Source organism: Lampetra fluviatilis, chromosome 2, assembly GCF_964198595.1.
Source record: "Lampetra fluviatilis chromosome 2, kcLamFluv1.1, whole genome shotgun sequence".
Classification (NCBI taxonomy): Eukaryota; Metazoa; Chordata; class Hyperoartia; order Petromyzontiformes; family Petromyzontidae; genus Lampetra; species Lampetra fluviatilis.
The window spans coordinates 25186964-25206961 of record NC_136276.1 but is presented as its reverse complement, the minus strand read 5'-3'; the positions used below and the strand labels follow the sequence as shown (position 1 = coordinate 25206961).

General features: G+C 48.1%; 1 protein-coding gene across 4 annotated transcripts in view; it reads left to right on the top strand.

The window, feature by feature from the left end:
* Nucleotides 1-19998, top strand: part of LOC144944586 (CUB and sushi domain-containing protein 1-like) — a 785462-nt gene that overhangs the window by 374833 nt on the left and 390631 nt on the right. For all 4 annotated transcript variants that reach the window (XM_078872870.1, XM_078872887.1, XM_078872877.1 and 1 more), the window contains exons 4-5: nucleotides 2336-2530; nucleotides 3671-3878. In XM_078872870.1, coding sequence (XP_078728996.1) covers nucleotides 2336-2530; nucleotides 3671-3878 — 403 coding nt within the window. The remainder of the gene's footprint in view (nucleotides 1-2335; nucleotides 2531-3670; nucleotides 3879-19998) is intronic.

Here is a 19998-nt window from a genome sequence, read left to right as displayed (position 1 = left end):
AAGCAAGCTGATGTCTACACGAGCTCTCTATCTCTCTCACGCAGCCCTATCGTCGTGGCCAGCAGACCTCGACGTCGCCGTTGAGCTCCTGAACACGTGCTGCCGTCATGGGCAGGAATAACGTTGACAAACTTAGAGCAACTGGCTCTATGTAGAGAAGGGTGTATGCGTGGCTGTACATCATACACGAAGACAAAGAACCCCCCGCATCTCTAGGGGAGGCCCAAGACCGGTTGAGATCATGGGCATTGGTACTGGGCAGTGAGCGGGAATCGAACTCGGGTTGCCGGGTTCGTAGCGCAGCGTACTAACCACTCCACTGCATCACACAAAAACAAAGACAAAGATCCCCCGTACAGCCTGAACAGACTGTTTGGGCAAGTGCTGTTCTCAAGCACCTATGAAGGCCAACACGGCACACGAGGGGTTGGGTTGCCAGCACCATGCCCGGCCGCCTTTGTCTCCCCAAGTGACGATGTTTACACACTGCACGGGGTACTAACTTGAGGCCGAGTCGACCTAGGGGAGGCCCACGACCGGTTCGGATAATCGTCACAGGTGTTAGCCGTGAGCGGGAATCGAACCCCGATCGCTAGGTTTGTAGTGCAGCGCGCTAACCGCTACACTACCGCATCACGCACACACACACGTATACACACACAGACGCATCACACACACGCACGTATACACACACACGCACACACACACACGCACACACAAACGCACACCTGTGCGCGTGAGTCGTCCCTCGTACATGGCAACGTCTTATCTGAATTTATCACGCACAGGCCTCCTTAACTCGCCATTCGTTTCGGCATGACTCTGTAGAAAACGCGCCCCTGAAATGATTTTCCCCTAAACTGACGTCTCGGAATGAGTCTCAGAATATCTGGAAAATCTTTAACCTTTTTTATGTTCAATCGTTCCCCAGAATGCTCATGGTTCTGATTCATCCTCTTGCGCAGCAGTAGCAAGAACTCCAAACTTTGTCAAATATTTACGTTTCCGTCGCAAATTGTGTATACAACACACTTTGTAGTGTCAAAATATCCACCGCTACCTCTTGCTGCTCATTTGCCTTCTCTTCTGTAACATCTAGGTCATGATCAAATGTACACCGGCAGCCCTGTGTATCCTCGTCTTTGAAACAGATGTACAATGTTAACTCCAGGTACAATGCAAGCTAAGGGTATTACAGATAACCAGCCTATTGCCCCTGCAAAACGTAAGAATTATAGTATTGAAATATTGTTTTTTTAATTCCAGGACAGTTAACTTACCATTTAAATATACGATCTATTTAAGAAATACTTAAATCCACAATTATAAATATGCCATGGTCCTACTTAAGCAGGTTAGGTTCACAATGGCACTCCACCCATTGCAAACTGAATGGCATCAAAACCCTTTTGCATTAATGCGGTCGATTCTAATTTGCATGAGTTGCATGCTAAAGAGATATACTTCTTGGTCCCCGTTTGCATATGCGTGTTGAACTTCTTCTGTATGTATTTTGTATGTATGTTGTATGTATTTTGAGACTTATTTTGCACCGTACATAGCCAACCGCACTAATCGGAGGTGCGGGGGAAGTACAATAAATGAAACACAAAAAGCGGTTCTCAAGAAATGAGTTTTTTTCGTATAGATGACTTAAAAGTCCATAGCTCTGGTAGTGCCCTAATGTCGGGAGGAAGAGCGTTCCAGACGGCCACAGAACTTTCGCACCGTATGCAGCCAACCGTGATAATCGGAGGTGCGAAATCGGTCATTGCATATCTGCTCAGAGCATTAGATACGTGAAAGAACATCAACTGTATGCAAAGGATAAATACGAATGAGTGTATGGAAGAATATAAAAATGGTGGTTGTAGTTGTATTCATGTCTGCCTCAGTAATGCTGTTCCCGGTGGCCGTGACCCCTGATGACAACTGTGGGGCTGGCATTCACAGTGACGAAGGCGATGGTGATGAATGTCGTAAATCGATACTGTCATCATCATCATCATCCATCACCTTCATTCTCATCTCTAGTCATCATCATCTTACATCATCATCACCATCGAAATTGTCATTCGTCACCCTGCGGATTGCACGCCTCGCGACATTTGACGATGGTTCGTGATATTTGAGCAGTGGAGCAAGGACTTGCGGTAGAACCAGGACATTTCTACGCTGGGGGAAATTGCGGGGAAGGGCCCCTCTCCCCCCTGCTGAAACTCCGCGACGGTCGCACGCGGTCCCCCATCCCCCCCCCCCCCCAGCGAGCGCGATGTTCCTATGCCGCAGTTTAAATCGTCATCGCCTCTCTCCTCTTCTCTCCCATTCCCCCCAGTTTTGCAGAGCAGCGCGTGCGGCAACCCGGGCGCTCCGCCGCACGGCACCGTGCACGGCGCCGGCTTCGGCGTGGGCGACGCCATCCGCTACGGCTGCGTGCCGGGCTACGTGCTGGAGGGGCACGCCGTGCTCACGTGCGTCTCCGGCGCCGAGAGCCTCGCCTCCTGGGACTTCCCCGTGCCGCACTGCAAGGGTGAGTCCCCCCACCCCACCGGGGCTCGGCTCTCGCTCGGAGACGCTCGCACGCGCGTGCGCTCGCGCCCTCTCCTCCGACGTGCGGTGCAGAGCCCCGCCGGGGGGCCGTGCCGAGCCGACCCTGGCGCGGATGAAGAGCCGCCGGGTTGTTCGCGAGTGGACGGTAGCGATGGGTAGGCCGCAGCCAATTGGCATGTCACGTGCGTGGTGGGGTAAATTGTGGGTACTCGCCGCCTCCTTTCAGTCAGCCAAGATAATCCTCGAAAAATGGCCCTGCAGTGATTCCTCTCTTGTCCGAGGAGCATCCGCCAGCGGTGGCGTGAGGAATCCGTTGCAGGGCTGCACCTTTTCCTTTCATACGTATCACCGCTCGGCGGAGAGATGCCGCTCCCGCCCGATTGGAGGTGTCTCGAATGCATTCGCGATGCATTTCGGAGCGCAGTCTCCCAATGAGAGCTTGTCTGAGAGTTTGTCTGATCACAACCATCGGCACGCTGCTGTTGTTGTTGTTGAAGTGGCTTCACATTCTGAGGTGGTGACGTCAGTCGGCACGGCTCACGTAACGGCACCGCCGCTCCACCTACAGGCGTCTCGAGTCCGTCATCAATGGCAACATTGGCGGCTCGGCTTCCGCAATTAAAGAACAAAATCTTGCTTCAAATTAATTTGTTTAATTAGTGGGGTATTTCACACAAGTTTTACATGCACTAATTATAATGCAAAATCTGATAAGGTGATGAGAACTCATTTTAACCACCGGAAAATGTAATCCAAAGTGTGGATTGATTCAATTAGCTCTGGATCTCAATGGTGTCTGATTGGATCTGACAGATTCCAATTGTAAAAAAAAACAATTAGTCCTCCCTAAATTAAAGTATCAGCGGCAATAATGAATCACATGTACAATTCCCAGAATGCTGATTTTTTTTGTTTGAAATAACAAAAGATTAAGCAAAATAAAACATGAGAATGATGAGCTTTTTACATCAGTTTAGCGGTCTGCATTTTGGCAACTATGAGCTGCATTATCCGACGCAACGCGTCTGTAGAGTTCCATCACCGCGCCGAGGTGAATCCACCGGGGCTCAATGGCTATCGGGCCCCCCCCTCCCTCCGCCTCTGTCTCGCCTCCCAACAGCCGAGGGGGCCTGCGGGGGAACGCCGCACGGCCCCAGCGGCACCATCAGCAGCCCGGGCTTCCCCAACGAGTACGACAACAAAGCGTCGTGCACGTGGCTCGTGCTGGGCGAGCCGGGCGACACCGTGTCGCTCGTCTTCACCGACTTCCAGCTCGAGGCTGGCTACGACTTCCTGGAGGTGTCCGGCGCGGAGCTCCCCTCCGTGTGGTGAGCGCTGTGACCGAGTCCAGGGTGGGGGGGGGCGGTGGTTATCCACGTAGCCGGCCAACCGGTCGGCCTATGAAGGTGCTTGCACCGGTGGTGGCCGTGAGCGGGAACCGGACTCGGGTCGCCGGGTTCGTAGCGCAGCTCCGCTGACAGCACTCGCCCCAGCAGTCTGCTAGGGCTGTATGGGGGGATCTTTGTCTTGGGTTAACCACGTGCGGCCACTGTTAGCGTGTTCCGTCGTAATAAGGGAAAACAAATCAATCTCGCCGCAAGTGCTGATTATGACCGGGAGCAGCGAGGTGAGCCCGTGCCTAAAGGGCGTGATGCATCGCACGCCCTGTGAGCGAGGCTCTCCCAACCCTGTAATCCCCGCTCGCGCTCTCTGCAAAGGCATCCGAATCGGGTCTGCTCCGGCAGATATTCCCCCGTCAATTAGTCACCCGATGCCATTTTTGTAGCCGCGCGTGACCGTGCATTTCAAATAGGTGGCCAGACGACACTGGCACAGCGTTAGATTGAAAGTCGCAAGGTTGGAATTTAAACTCCTGGTCAGGGTCAACTTGGTCTATCCTCATGAGCAGCAACATCATAATTATCTACTCATTGCAGATAAAACCGGCCTCTGACATAGCAACATTGCCATTTTTTGCTAAAAAAAATAATTTTATGCTTGAGAAACATTGATTTAAAGGAAAACAGCTGGAAATACAAACAGCTCTTTTTTCATGGACACATGCCCCGGATGTGCGAATGGGGCCGTCCAACGTGAGTGAAGCCTCAGTAGAGGTTGAAAAAAAAAACGATGTTCAAAATCTCAGCCAGGAGCAACTGCGGCGGTGATGTGACCGGGGCATCGTCGTCTCGCAGCGAATAAAAACCTCCGCAGCCATCGCACTCCCAACGCTACAACTTAGTTCCTCATTCACTTCGAATCATGCTCGTGCCGGGCCCACCCGTGGCACGCAGGGTCCACAAGAGCCGATCATTTCGCGGGTGCTCATCTACCCTTTCGTCGTTAACGCTGAAAGCGATGACCTCTGATTTGTAAAGATAAAAACCCAATGTCATGATCGAAATACCACAAGGTGGACATGCAGTTATTTCGCCTCCTTTGGCAGCGCGGAAACTAAATTATCTCACTGTCTGTGTACTGCACATATATACGTACGTATGTGCGTACGTATGTTGAACTTCTTTCGCATCAACCATAGCCAACCACGCTAATCAGAGGTGCGGGGGGAAGGACAACAAACGAAAACGCAATAATCTCACGTTCTTATGACATTGTTCCGTTCAAAATACGTATGTGTGTTGAACTCCTTTATCATCATACTTAGCCAACCGTGCTCCATTTATTCTGGATACAGAGGCATAATGCTTCCTCAAATCTGCCATTCCCCATTACACTCCATGCTGTATCACCATTACCATTTACATGCGTTCCCATTTCCTTCCATTATCTTCATGTATAAAACCTCGCTGCTCAATTACATCGCATAGCGCATATTCTAAATCTCCATTATGAAAATATTAGGAGCAGCAGGAGCAGCAATGTAACACGTTGCAAAAATGTCACATTTATGTTTAATAATTAATATTATGCTTAAAATTAAAGTACTATATATGAGTAGTGACTTGTTTTTTTTTTAAGTCCGAGGCATATTTTGTATTATTTCTGACTGCAGTTGGCCACAGTCGGGCGTCGGCTCTGTTTGTCTAAAATCCGTGAGTGTGACCCAAGATGGATAGAGCCCTCGTGAGAACTTGTTGAACTTCTTTCGCACCGTAAGTAGCCAACCGTGCTAATCGGAGGTGCTGTGGAAGGACAACAAACTAAACACAAAAAGCAGTTCTCAAGAAATGAGTTTTCAGTATAGATTTTAAAGTGCATAGCTCCAGTGGCTTCCTAATATCGGAAGGAAGAGCGTCCCAGACCGCCGCAGAAGCGCATCTGCAAGCGCGAGATGCGGTGACCATCGTCTTTGTTCGATGGTTGGCCAAAAGCCGCCGCTGCGAGGATGACCAGAGTTTGCGTGATGGTTGATGCTCCTTGACGAGATCAGCGAGGTAAAAAAACGTGTGTCCCTACTCGGGACGCGCCCTTGAGAAACTTGTCACACGCCACACGACGTCGTTACGACTTACAATGTGACACCTCGCTTCGGCAGGCGAACGCATGGCAGAAAGCGTTACGGAATCCGCGCACGTGCATTGTTTTTCTTCCTCGGCGGTGGCGAGAGGGATCGATCGTGTCGGTTGACACAGCGGGCGATCGGTCCCCGGTAATTTCTGCGGGGAGATACAAACGTGCGCTGTCCGCGCTACAGGGGGTGCTGAACGCTCATTAGCGAGACGAGTCCGACATGAACACTGCCTATAAATAAACTGTTAAATTAACTCGTCGCCACTTGGCGGTTACGCAGTTAACGGTTCCAAGGCAGATAATGGATCATGATTTGGAGTTAGTTACTTGACAAATATTCACCAGAGCATTTTTTAAATATCAGGAAACATGTAAATGTGTTTCATTAGTAGGTTTTTTTGAAGTGTGTTGTTTATTATAGCTGCTCTTACCGACAACTAGTGTGGAAAATTCAGTTTTGGCACGAAATTATATTGATCGTCTTATTCATTCGTCATTCCTCTTTCATTACGCCTACCAATGTATGCCCTCTTTATAATTAATCAACTAATTTACACTGCATCATCAGCAGCAATGATGTATCCACTGCTGGATGAAGACCTCTCGGCCATCTTCCATGGTCTTAACTTGACACACAAGTAGCCAATATCGTAATTCATAATTTATTTTTAGGCTAGGCCACAATGATCTTACTAAAACTGTGACGATTCGAGACGTGGCCCTTCTCATAGCACATCTGTATTTAAAAAAAACATATTTTAAGACCACAGTGTTGTTTCGAGTGTGTTGAGTTTCTTTATTTATTTGAATTGTGCTTGTCCACCATTGCCAACGCAGCAGAAGCAGCACCAGATAATGCATTTACCAAACATGTGTCGTGAAACCCTCCGCCACCCGACAGCCTGGCAAGATGAATTGTCACGTGCTGTGCGAGTGTTTAACAATGCGGCGATCGTGTGTCCGCTTACCGGCGAGTTGAAGAGCAATTCTCACAGCGAAATTGGGCAATAGGCATGACTCTTCATTTGGAATTTTGCCAAATGTATATGCCTAACATTGCCGTTATATACACTGTGAGGCTCGTACTTCAACCAATCAGACATAATTTTCAGCCTCATTTTCCAAAGTTTTCAACAATTCAGAATATTTAAGTTTACGTGATACTTTTAAAATGTATGTTTTTGTCATAAGATGCTGCACTAGGATTATTGCATGCCAATGCAGAATGGTTCCGTACATCTGCAAATGAGTGCAGTCAGTGTGTGGATTCAATGTCTCATTTAACCAGGAGAGAAGCCATTATCCAGTGAGGACTGGCGATTTTGCTGAAATGTGGATTTATATTCCGGGAACTTTAGTCGCAGATTTGTTTCACTTTTCAGTGGCCATTCTACGAACTGCGGATGCTGTCGTAGTGCGATGGTGAGCCCACTGGACGTGCGATGTAGAGGTCACCCACCGTCTGTGAATAAAGCGCTTTATATCTCATCGGATTCCTCGAGTGTTCATAAAGATTCTGATTCTCAAATCTCGTACTGTGGCAGTTGAAACAATGGGACTCGTTTCTTAAATCCCTCCACCTCTGTCCACCCAGAAGTATAAATCGTTTCACCAAAGTCAGTCGATCGGCTGGTGACATGTGGTGGGTGCAGAGCATGGGTACTCTGACCTATTCCAAAACTTTTGCCAAAAGGGAAGAGTAGGCCCAATACCTTGTCCAGAGGGGCTCTATAGAGCTCCCTCGAGTGAACGCCCTGAAGCCAGCAGTGGAGTGAGCAAGCAATTGGATGGCTGCACCCTTACCTATGCAATGTGCACATTATGCCCCTTCTTGCAAATGGTGTAATATTAAAGTTAAGTTTACGACAGATGGCACAATAATGTGATTCACTTCCAATGCAGAAAACATTCCAGAATCACAATCAGAATCTCTATTTAAACTGTAGTAATTCCGTGAGCTATGAAACTCTTTCTCATAGATGTCCAGGGACGCGGTCAGACAGTTACAACAACAATTAACAATTCCACGTGATACACAATTGTGCAGTGGTATCTCTGTACGAGGCTACCTCAACCATAATGCCACTTCGATAACAGCTTGCCTCGCGTGACTGAACACGCTGTAATTAAAAACTAACGGTGGCCAAAGCCAAAAGAATGGCTTTCCAGACCGTGTTGCAGTTATTTATCTTTGTGCACACAGCACGCCCCCTTATGCAATTGCAACCTTTGGTGCTTTTTTGTTTTAAAGATTAAATGACATCTCAGCGGAGGTCGAGACCATTGCTGACATCCATACGGAGTTGCTCATCGGTAGAGCGGTGTGGAAAACGTTTCCGAGTTGAGCTCAATGCAGTTAAACCCAAGCAGACGTGGCTATAACCACTCTTCACGTTACATGAAGAGTGGTTGGTCATTCAGAACAAGTGTCTCAAATGAAGAGAAATTTGACGTAACCGCCGGCAGCCTTTAATTGTGTGACATACAGTCACACATCATATATTTCTGGACTCACACGGGACAGTTTGTTAAAACGGTGATCCCGGCTTTGGTGAAGATGGTTGTGGAATTCCGCTTGTTTAACGTCACGGTCACTCAGCTCATCTCAAAACACTGAAATGCGGCAAACACAAATGACTCAAATTAGAAAATTTTAATTCACTAAAAGGTCAAGGTGCAGCCCTGCAATTCCGCGCTCACACCGCTGCTGGTGGAAGAGCTTCCACTGGAGGGGCGCCGCGGTGGCAAGATGTTGACTATACAGGAGGTCGTAGGTTTGATTCCGACCTTGACGCCTGCTGCTGTATATTTGGAGTTTGCGTGTCTCTCTCTCTCCCTGTGGTCGCGTGGATTTCTCTCTCCACGTTTAGAATCAACGTGCGCTGAGAGTATTTCGCTGCTGTAAATATCCACGTGACAAGCCACTTCATTGAGCTGTCATCCGTGGCCAGGTCGCGTCTCGAAAAGATACATGTGGCTCAGTGGGCCTTCCCTGGTCAAATAAAAAAATAGTTTGGTTTTAATGATCGATTTAAAGCTATGGTGACTGCAGGGATTCATATTCGTGGTTCTTTCGGTAAAGTCACGTAGAAGGGAAATAATACAATAATAATAATAATAAAACACAATAAAATTCTCACGACGTTTCCATTGCAACACAAGCAATCATCATCAGGTGTGAAAACCACGGCAAGAAAATTTCGTTTTCACACCTGATGACGATTGCTTGTGTTGCAATCGAAACGTCGTGAGAATTTTTTTTATTTTTATTTTATTATTTCCCTTCTACGTGACTGTACCGAAAGAACCAAGAATAGTTTGGTTTTAGATTTTGGGAGCTCTCGAGAGCCCCTCTAGACAAGATATTTGGCCAAACTTTTACCCACCGATACTGCTACCAGGTACACAGAGGTGGTGGGTGGGGGGGGGGAGATTGTATAAACTTTAACCGTAGCTTCAACTGAAAATTGGGTTATGCAAACTAAATTGAGTGATGTCTTCTAGCTGGAAAAAAAAATGTTTAAATTCTATATTGAGTTTCTTTGCACAAGACGCGGGACTGTAAACAGTAAATGCTCCGCGTGGCTATGCGTTTGCGGCACGCGTGTGGCTCGAAGCGTATGTTGTGCATGATGTTATCACGACGTAGCCCTTTGCCTTCCGTATAAAGCACCCATTTTTCATCTGGCAGAGTAATTTAAAAAGGATGATTTTCGCTCCCGTGAGAGCTATGTACTCGAGGAGAATCATATTAAAATGTGGTACAATATCTCACAGAGGCCAGCTACCCAGGAGGCCGGCTTACGAAATAGAAATTCGAAGATTAAGGAATGTAAAATACGCGCATTAAAATAGACTCCTTAAAGCACGATAAGCTGCATCTTTGCGGATATTGTTAAACGACAACTCCCGTGCGTTAAGCCAAGGTGTTCGACTAATGTGAAAACATGCTACAAATCGGATAACAAAGTACACTGCATTTGTGCATCCAAGGGGATGGTGCGCGTGATAGATAAGGCACGACATTAAATGATTCTGCACAGGCAGGACATCTCAGCAGCTAATTTCTCCCAAGTGTGCAGTCTGCGGTTTTGTCAAGGTTACGAATTAAAAGTATTCAGCCTCTGATTACCCAAGGTTCAAAAAAAGGAATTACATTCTGTCACACAATCCGATCACTTGATTACCTTTGTGATTACTTTATGAAATGTTAAAGGTGCAGCCTGTAATTCTTTTCTCATTCTACTGCTGGCAGAAAGGTGTCCCACGATAGGGGGCACTTAGGGAAGCACCTCCAGCGAGGCATTCTGCCTACTCTTCCACACTGGCCTGACGAGGTGGATTTTGCTCTCCCCCCACCCTTCGCTCCGTGGCAGCGGCCGGGAGCCGGTCGCCTTGTGGACCGCGGTCTGCGTGATGCATTTATCGGACCGTGACTTCGCTAATGATTCTCTGGTGTCCGCGGGGTCTCTGGACCTCCTTGCGAGGCCCTGGATGTGGAGATGACGACGTTACGATTGCAGCTCTCCTGGCTTCAAAGTAAAACCCCCGCTTCTCTTGACTCTTTGACTCTGAGGATCGGGGTTTGGAGTCTGCCTGTGTGTGGTGGGGACGTTGATGTATTGGATGGTTTCACTTTACATTCGCGTTATCCAGAGCAACAGGGTTTCCGACTGCAACGTGTCAAGGTGACCGGGACTGGCCTATGGGGCGAATGGATTGGCTCGAACAGTGTTTGGTATGTCTGTAGCAGTAGGATGAAGCTCCATGTTTGCGAGGTTCTTGTGTGTCCCGTCTTCCTCTTGCGAAATTTTCCAGGAGGAACCCTCAGGGTTGGTGCTGGATTGTGGATGTTGCTCCGTGATGTCTCAGCCAATGCCCCTACATCTGACCTCGCTGCTTTTAATTAATCACGTGCATGTACTGTGTGTATGTATAACTCCTTTCGCACCTTACATAACCAACGGTGCTAATCAGAGGTGTGGGAGAAGGACAACAATCTAACCACAAAAATTCGCTATAAAAAAATAAGAGTGCATAGCTCCAGTGGCTTCCTAATATCGGAAGGAAGAGCGTTCCAGATGGCCATTGAAGTGAATCTGAAAGCGTGCGATGCCTAGAAAATGCTGCATTTACAAAAAAAACTACAGGGAGAGCCTATTGTTCACCAATTATTTTGCTGTGAACATTAATCAACTACTTTTTTGTCCATTGCCCTCAAAGCAGCACATTCAGAATTGTACTACAAATTTAGGTTTGTGCTTTACTCAATTTATTTTTTTACAAACTCCTAATATGTGAGAGAGATTGACGAGATTGTGTCACTGAAATACAGAACTGGTTTGGTTGGCTACAAATTAACAGCCTCATTGTCAATCGAAGTGAAGGATTTATAATTTGGTGATTATGACATTCTATACTCCATGGAAATGTCTACAAGTAAACTATCCATACGGGGGAAACAATTTTCTGTCAACCTTTCCGAACAAATGCGATGAAGTCATTTCACATTCTACACAGCAGCGGTTACCAAGTGCATAATTATAAAATGCCTGCAGGGACACTTTTGTCCATTGCCATATCTCCGGTGCAATCGGCGTATACAGATCAAAGGGCAAACTGTGTCAATAATACGTGGTGTCGACATCGGGGGGGGGGGGTGCTAGACCTCACGGGACGTATCTTAGACAAGGACAGATGCGTTAAACCTTTCCCTAGCGCCGCAGAGAGAATTCTTTATTGCTCTCAGATCAGCATGTTTGTTTTTTGTTCATCTCCAAATAACCCCATGCAATGAGACTGCTATTGTGCTGCTACAAAGTCCGTCGGATCCTTTCCCCCTGTGAGGAGGAAATGCCCTCCACGTTGGCCACGCACATCTGGTGACTTAAAGCAACGATGAGCAGCAATGCAGTTGTTCGGGAACGGGTGGTTCTGACATTACGCTCAAGGCTGCCACATGGTCGTATACGACACGGTGCACGTCTTGGTGCGTTGCCGATATGTTATGCAAATGTGAACAACATTCTCTTCTCCAAACGTGCAAACGGGCGACGAGTCCAGCGTCGGACAAAGACGACGGCGGTCGCCGCATCGCGCGGTGCTTTCAGATGCGCTTCTGCGGCCGTCTGGAACGCTCTTCCTTCCGATATTAGGAATCTACTGGGAAAACTCATTTATTTGGAACTGCTTTTTGTGTTTAGTTTGTTGCCCTTCCCCCCCCGCACCTCCGACTAGCGCGGTTGGCTACGCGCGGTGTGAAAGAAGTTCATCGTGCATTACAGATACTGCCAAGTTGCGGCAGTGGAATAATTGTGACATTGGAATGGCCACTTTATTGTCGGCATGCTTTAACTTTTTTCCGTGGGAGATTACAGAGAGGCAACGCGCAGCCGGTGGGAGGGGATAAGCAGAGTGACCGACGCACATTCTTCTCCCCGTTACATGTCTTCACTTACTTTTGTACGAGTCTTTTTTATGAGTATTCAAAACAAGATTTGTTCAGAAACAAACGCGAAAAAAAATCGTCCGCGTTTAATAACCGCAACATTCATTTCTTGCCAAATCATGGTAAGAACTAATATTTTTCTCGAACAAAAAAATTCCTTCCAAAGTTGGGTTTTAATTTAGGCGTTTTAATCACCACGAAGGTTGATGCTTACCCTGCTATATATTCAGCTGGCAATTACGGATCATTGTTTAACCTTACTGCTATTGTATAGCTCAAACACTCAGCACCAAGCAATTGCAATTACTTGCAGTTACTGTGAAATGCTGCATATGTCAACCATTAGGATAATGATAACCATGTTAAATAGGCTTAAACACAAGTGTGACTTTTTTTCACAATACATTTAAATGTACGTATTAACGTGACGAAAAGAAACACATTATCAATGTACGATCATGCAGTTTCAGAATTAAACATCGCTGCCACCACTACCGTTCTAATTAACGGTACACACTGCTTTGTAAACACAACAAAACTAGCGATTGCCTTCAACACCAATAATCGCATCACCATGGGGCTTGTGCCAGGCTAGGTGCACTTTAAGGCCATCACGTGAAGTGTTGAACGCCCACTGGCAGGAGGTCACGTGGAAGACCCCGAGGTGCCATGGGTAGACTGACTGAAATTACTGGCCGATGCACCACCTGTGCCCCCCTACTGTGCCAGCACACATACCCACAGCCATCAGAACACAATTGTAGGATGATTTTCAACAAACAGTGGCTCTTACAGGTTACACCATCTGACCAAATCACCCACAATTATCCCAGACTCATCAGACCTCAGAAGCTAAGCAGAGTTTTGAGCCGATCTTGTGCTTGAATGGGTGACCACCATGCATACAACTGGAGGTTTAGGCCGCTGCGGGGATATGTTCTCAGCAGAGGGCGGTGAAGCACATTCTGTGATTGCACTCGAGTATGCTTCGACGTCTGTGCTCCCCACCTTCACCAACCTGCAATGACCAGCATAGTGAAGTATGGTCAAATAACCCCCATGACCAGCACGATGCGGAGAGGCCCTCATCCAGCAGTGGGCTGCAGAGGTAACACAATGGGAGGTTGAATGTTCGCGTTTAGATCGATACAGGGCGACGACAAATGACAAATGACAGACATATCTGCACCTAAGCGGCCCACACGGGCTGTGTGGGGTGGGTAAGGGAGCGGACTGCATCCCTGCACCGTCGGCTCCGTCACCCACACACCCACGCACATCCACGCACCCACACACCAACGCACACCCACGCACACCCACACACCCACACACCCACGCACACCCACACACCCACGCACACCCACACATCCACACACCCACGCACACCCACGCACATCCACACACCCACGCACACCCACACACCCACACACCCACGCACACCCACACACCCACACACCCACGCACACCCACACACCCACACACCCACGCACACCCACACACCCACACACCCACGCACACCCACACACCCACACACCCACGCACATCCACGCACCCGCACACCCACGCAGACCCACACACCTACACACCCACGCACACCCACACACCCACGCACACCCAGACACCCACACACCCACGCACATCCACGCACCCGCACTCCCACGCAGACCCACACACCCACACATCCACGCACACCCACACACCCACACACCCACGCACACCCAGACACCCACACACCCACGCACATCCACGCACCCGCACACCCACGCAGACTCACACACCCACGCACATCCACACACCCACACACCCACGCACAACCACACACCCACACACCCACGCAAATCCACACACCGACGCACACCAACACACCCACGCAGACCGCCGTACCACATCCACCCAACAGCGGCTCGGCGCTCTTCACCTCTCATCTCGAATCACTCCCCCCCCCCATACTCCAGCCGCCGTCCATAGCCGCCCTGAACCAGACAGCAAGCAGCTCGCTACGTCTCCTGACAGACATCGTGGTGGTGGCAAATGAATTCGAGTGCTCGCCTTTAATGTTGTCGCCTCGACAATGCGGGGCGGTGGAACGTCCCACCGTTGCGTGGCCCGCCTGACCGATTTACCACCACACACCCAGCGCAAGTGTCTGTGCACGTTGAGAGCACTCACACGTCCGCGTATCGCTCAGTCCCCGGTCAAGTCAGGTGTGCGACGTTTGACTTGACTTTTTTGTGTTCGATTCCACGATATGGTACCGTTATCGTTAATGTAAAGAGATGGTCCACTGTTGTCCGCAAAATATAATCTCCGTGCAAAGTTGCCCCACGATAGGCGGTTGTTCATGACAAGTAACTGTGGGATTGGTCGTGACAAATTGCGCTCGTGTCCGGCATCCTGCGATGACCCGGGGCGCTGTTTTACTTCTCACCACGTCTAAACAGTGTCACGAAAGTGCGCATTGGCGATCATCTCGCCTCATTTGAGATGGGAATCACACGTTTAGGTCCACTTGACGTTTGTGTTCGTAAACAACGTTTAAATGGCGCGTTCTAAGTGACGTCTGCACGTGGACACAATTATGTCCACAATAGAGGTTTTTGGGTTAGATGGCGTTAATACAAATGTGTCGTTAAACCCGCGGCCACCCGACACCGCTAATGAGTAAGGTTTGTCACGAAAACAGAACATGCCAATTTGTTACTAGTACAGCACACCAGTGTGATGGAGAGTAAATTAACAACGTTTACGTGACAACCCTTACTAATTGGCTGTGTCAGATGGTGGCGGATTTAACGACGCATTTATATTGAGGCGATCTAACCCAAAAACCTATTATGGATAATATTTGTCGCGAAAAGCCCTGCGACTACTACGTGGTAAACTACAATTCTGCCATCATCATCTCATTCTCTGCCATTCGCCAGACGTGTGCAATTGTCATTCGATGTTATGACCATACCGTTGAAAGTAATGATATAACAGAATCAAGCAGCCCCGTGACTAAATCCCTCCTCGGCTTGGTTTTCTATTTTCTGTCCGATCGAGTTATGACGCGGCTCGCGCACGCCCGTGCAGCCGTGTGCGGCGATTTGGTGGCATCCCATTACGGGGGGGGGGGGGGCGAGCAGAGCCACCTGCGCCTCTCGCGAGGTCACCCGGGGCCGCGTGCGCCGGCTGTCCGTGCGCTCGCGTCGACGCGTCAACGTGTGCTCGTGAACGCGTGAACGCGTGCTCGTCGACACGTGCGCGTGAACGCGTGAACGCGTGCTCGTGAACGCGTGCTCGTGAACGCGTGAACGCGTGCTCGTCGACACGTGCTTGTCGACACGTGCTCGTGAACGCGTGAACGCGTGCTCGTCGACACGTGCTCGTCGACACGTGCTCGTGAACGCGTAAACGCGTGCTCGTCGACGCGTCAACGTGTCCTCGTCAACGTGTCCTCGTGCACGTGTGCTCGTGAGCGCCGTCCCTTGAGCAACCCCCATCTCAACTCAAACTCAAGCCCTCTGGTCTTAATAGTTTTGCTTCTGAAAATCATAACAATTTCTAAAATGCAACGCTTTCTTTCCATATTTTGGAGAATATGTATTTTTGTTGTTGTTTAGACACGAGCAGCCCGTGCGTCCTTTGGATGTGACCGTCCTTCCGTAACCCACCCCCAGACTTGAAGTCCTTCCTGCCAGCCAGCTAGCCCAGCACATGTACTTATGTAGTATGCTCTGTTCAATATGTAAATGTCTGAACGGTGAGGAGCACAGTTGTCTCATGGAGGGATCCCACGACCGTGGTGAGCGTGCATGCACGCCTGCATCCATCCCTACTGCCACCATTCCGTGGTTGCTCTTGGAAAACAGAAGCGCGTAAAAGAAGTGGTCGTGTGGTGCCACTCTTTATTGTTCCGCTGAAAAAAGTGCCAGAATGGCGAGAAACGCACTCGGACTGCGCGCATTGCAGTGCAGTGCAGATGAGCAGGAGTCGTGCAACGCGGTGTGGTCATGTCAGCTGATGCCTGCCAGGAGTATCGATTGGATGTTTGGCACCGAGAGCGCCACGAGGTTTACCGCCAGAGGGGTTGAAACAACGCTCGCAACCAGCTCGCGCGACGAGGTAAAAGGCTTCTCGCGCGCTCTAACGCGACAAGAGATTTAAAAAAAATTAACCCGTAAAAACAAAGTTTTTCACTATAAATCCTTTATATGCGTGGCATCGGTTTTATTGTATTATTCATTTCTGTTTTTCTTGAGTAAGAGTTTCATTTTTATCACATTGGTATTTTAAATTAAATATGAAAAAAAAAATTCCTAAAAAGTGGAAAATGTTGGAAACAAATTTTCACGAAAATAAATTGTCACGCACAACGAGTCTGTGTGCAAAATGTCAGCTCGATTGGATCACGGGAAGTGGGTTAAAATACGATTGAAAGATTTGCACGGTCGTAAGCGCGCAAGCAAGTGAACATAATATAAAGATTTTAAAAAACACGAGGCCCACGTGTGTGTCAGTCGCGTTCAACCTGCAGCGTCGACCTGACAAGTGCGTTGTAGAACACGGTGAGCTGCGGCAAAGGTGCAGCTTTGCGAGTGCTCGTTTACAATCGCTGCTGGCAGAAGGATCTCCGCCATGGGGTAGCTCGAGAGAGCCACGCTACAAGAGGGCATTTGGCCTCCTCTTCCACGCTGGCCATATGTCTTGGAAGAGGTGGGAGTTTGCCGCACTTAGAATTGTGAATTTTTACTCGATATGCAACAATGTGTGATTATAATGGCAACATCCAGTTTAAATGGTTATCGCAAAGTAGGTTTTATAACTGCGAAAATAGCGGTCATCAGAATATTCATAATCATGCAGTTTGACATGTTTGCTAGCTTAGTTCTGTTTTAAATGTTCAGTCATATGAATATACCACTGCTTTTAATAATGTATCTAAATCCCTGAAATTATGCTGGCCATGATGCTATCTCACAATTTTACTTGGAGGTAGCATAAAGCTCCGTTATAATCTCAGCGTGGCATTTTATATATCAGTTCTCATCGTGCCTAATGATTGGAAATGTCAATGTGTATGTCCCTTTCTCAAATATGATGTAAATTATCCAATATTTATGGGATAAAGCATATGTACACAGAACCCCATTCTGTCTGTGCACATATAAAGCAAGATATGGTTTGATCCATCAGCCTATTGGCTTTGTCGACTAATATATGAAGCAAGCAAAGTCGTATGATTGCGGACCATATACAAGCTGGGTTTGAAAAATAATTGCGATATAAAACGTGGTATAATTCAGCTTGTTATCATATTGCAGGGAAATCGGATTTTAAATGCCAGGAAAGCTGATTTTACGTCTCACCTGATGTCAATAAGAGGAGACAAGTGTTGATAGGCAGCGAGGCTTTCTGGTGTAAATCATTCGTCATTATCTTTTCTTATTAAAATATTATTTAATAGAGGTGATGATGTTATAAATCCCTCAACAGCAAATTATTGAATAACCTCTGTTGATCTTTTCCAGTAAAGGACTCAAGACATATAATCCACAAGGTACATGTTCCTGATTCCTAAACATTTTGAAACTCTTTTGAAAGAACCAAATCGTTTAATTTAACACTCGTCGAAAAACTGCGACTTCTCTTCAGTTATTTCGAGACGAATCTGGCATCACGTGGCAACTTGGGACGTCACGACTGTTACCTTGACAACATTCTTAATTGGTACACAACGCGAATGATCCGAAAATCAGGAGAAAAAAACAGATCTGCAACCGCCCTTAAATATGTACCAACAATCCATTATAAAAAAAATACAATTCTTACTCCAAACACGGGTGATTTCTTCCTGTTTAGTATGCATCAGAGAACTCAGCTCTGTTCTACCTCAAAATAGTTCTACTCCTGTGGGGCATTCCACACAAAATGTTGCAAAGGATGCACATGTTTGTGTCGTTTCCTCTTGTACTATTCTCTGTGTTCTTGGTCTTTATTATCATCCCTCCAGCAAAGCATGTATTCCCTATTGAATCATGATTGTTAAAGGTTTCATCAGCACCAGCAGCAGCCATGGTTGATCTACTGCTGGATGAAGGCCTCCCCAAGGCCTCGCAGTCCATTAAGTATCTGAACACAGCTGATTTCGTCGCTTTGTCTCCATGGCGGTGTCATTCCTTTGTTTGTTTTCAACCAATGGGCCGACAGTGTGACGCCCCTAATCACATTGTTTGGTTTCCTGAAAGGTGTGTTAATAAGCTGTGCTAATGAGCGCATACACCTGCCAACTCAGATCCCAAAGCTTTTTGAAAGATCGAGAGCGGCGATTGTGTTCCTGAGCCGCCAGCTTATATATCTGCTGTATTCATGGTAAAGAGCTAAATACTTCAGGGTTTTTTTCTTCAGTAGTGCATTGCCAAAACTCACGAGCAATAATGCCTCCACAAGAGATGGAGAGAGCCGACCAATTGGCTTCATGCGTCTCACACGCTCACACCCTGCGGACCCCTCGTTGTGGCCGGGTAAGCAGCTTCATAGCGCAGTCGCTGTGCTGCTGCTTCAACCAATCCCCCCATCTGCCTCCACCATCACGTGACTTTATGTCAATAGCCTGTAAAGGCTACACAGGAATAGCTTGCCTTTCACGTGGTTGTACGTGTGTGTGTGTGCCAAGTTGGTGGGGGGCGGTGGTGTAGCGGTGAGCGTGCTGCGTTACGAACCCAGCAACCCGGGTTCGATTCCCACTCACGGCCAACACCAGTGACGATTATCTGAACCGGTCCTGGGCCTCCCCTAGGTCGACTCAGCCTCAAATGACTACCTGGCGCAGTGTTTAAACATTGCCACTGGGGAGACAAAGGCGGTCGGGCATTGTGCTGGCCACACACCCTCATGCACTGTTCCGGCCTTCATAGGTGCTAGTGACTAACAGCACTTGACCCAACAATCTGTTAAGGCTATACTGGGGACCTTTGACTTGGTTTATGCTAAATTGGCAGAGTGCAGATGGAGCGCATAGGGTGATTAATCTGCCAGTCATCACAGTCAGCCATTAACACCTGGGCCTCTCCGTGACCTCTTGCCAACGAGCCTAAATTTAGAAGCAAAAAGGAAATATCCGAGTCAGGATTCCAGGCCAGAAATAGAAGTGGTTTTAGCAATGCTTGGTGGCACGGACGCCGTTGATGTGGGACCCAATCATAACACAATAAGAGCCTCGCATTCGTATGGCACCTATCTGGATCAAGACCTCACCAGAGTTCTTCCCACCCATTCACTCTGCCTAATTCCCCATGCAATCCCCGCTCTGATCTCTCAGCCTCACACTATTTCCCCTTTGATGCATGTGCCACGTTTTCTCACAGCCCTACACCCCCGCCGCCACCCCCCCCCTGCTCCATACATCTGCCCCTGGCTCTTGTTCACCTGAAATGGCCCTTTTATTTTCTTACCTACGATAGTAGTCGTAGTAATAATAGTGGTAGTACTTTTGCTGGCCAAATTGGTCACCGGTGATCAGTGTCGTGAAACTTGCAATGTCCCCG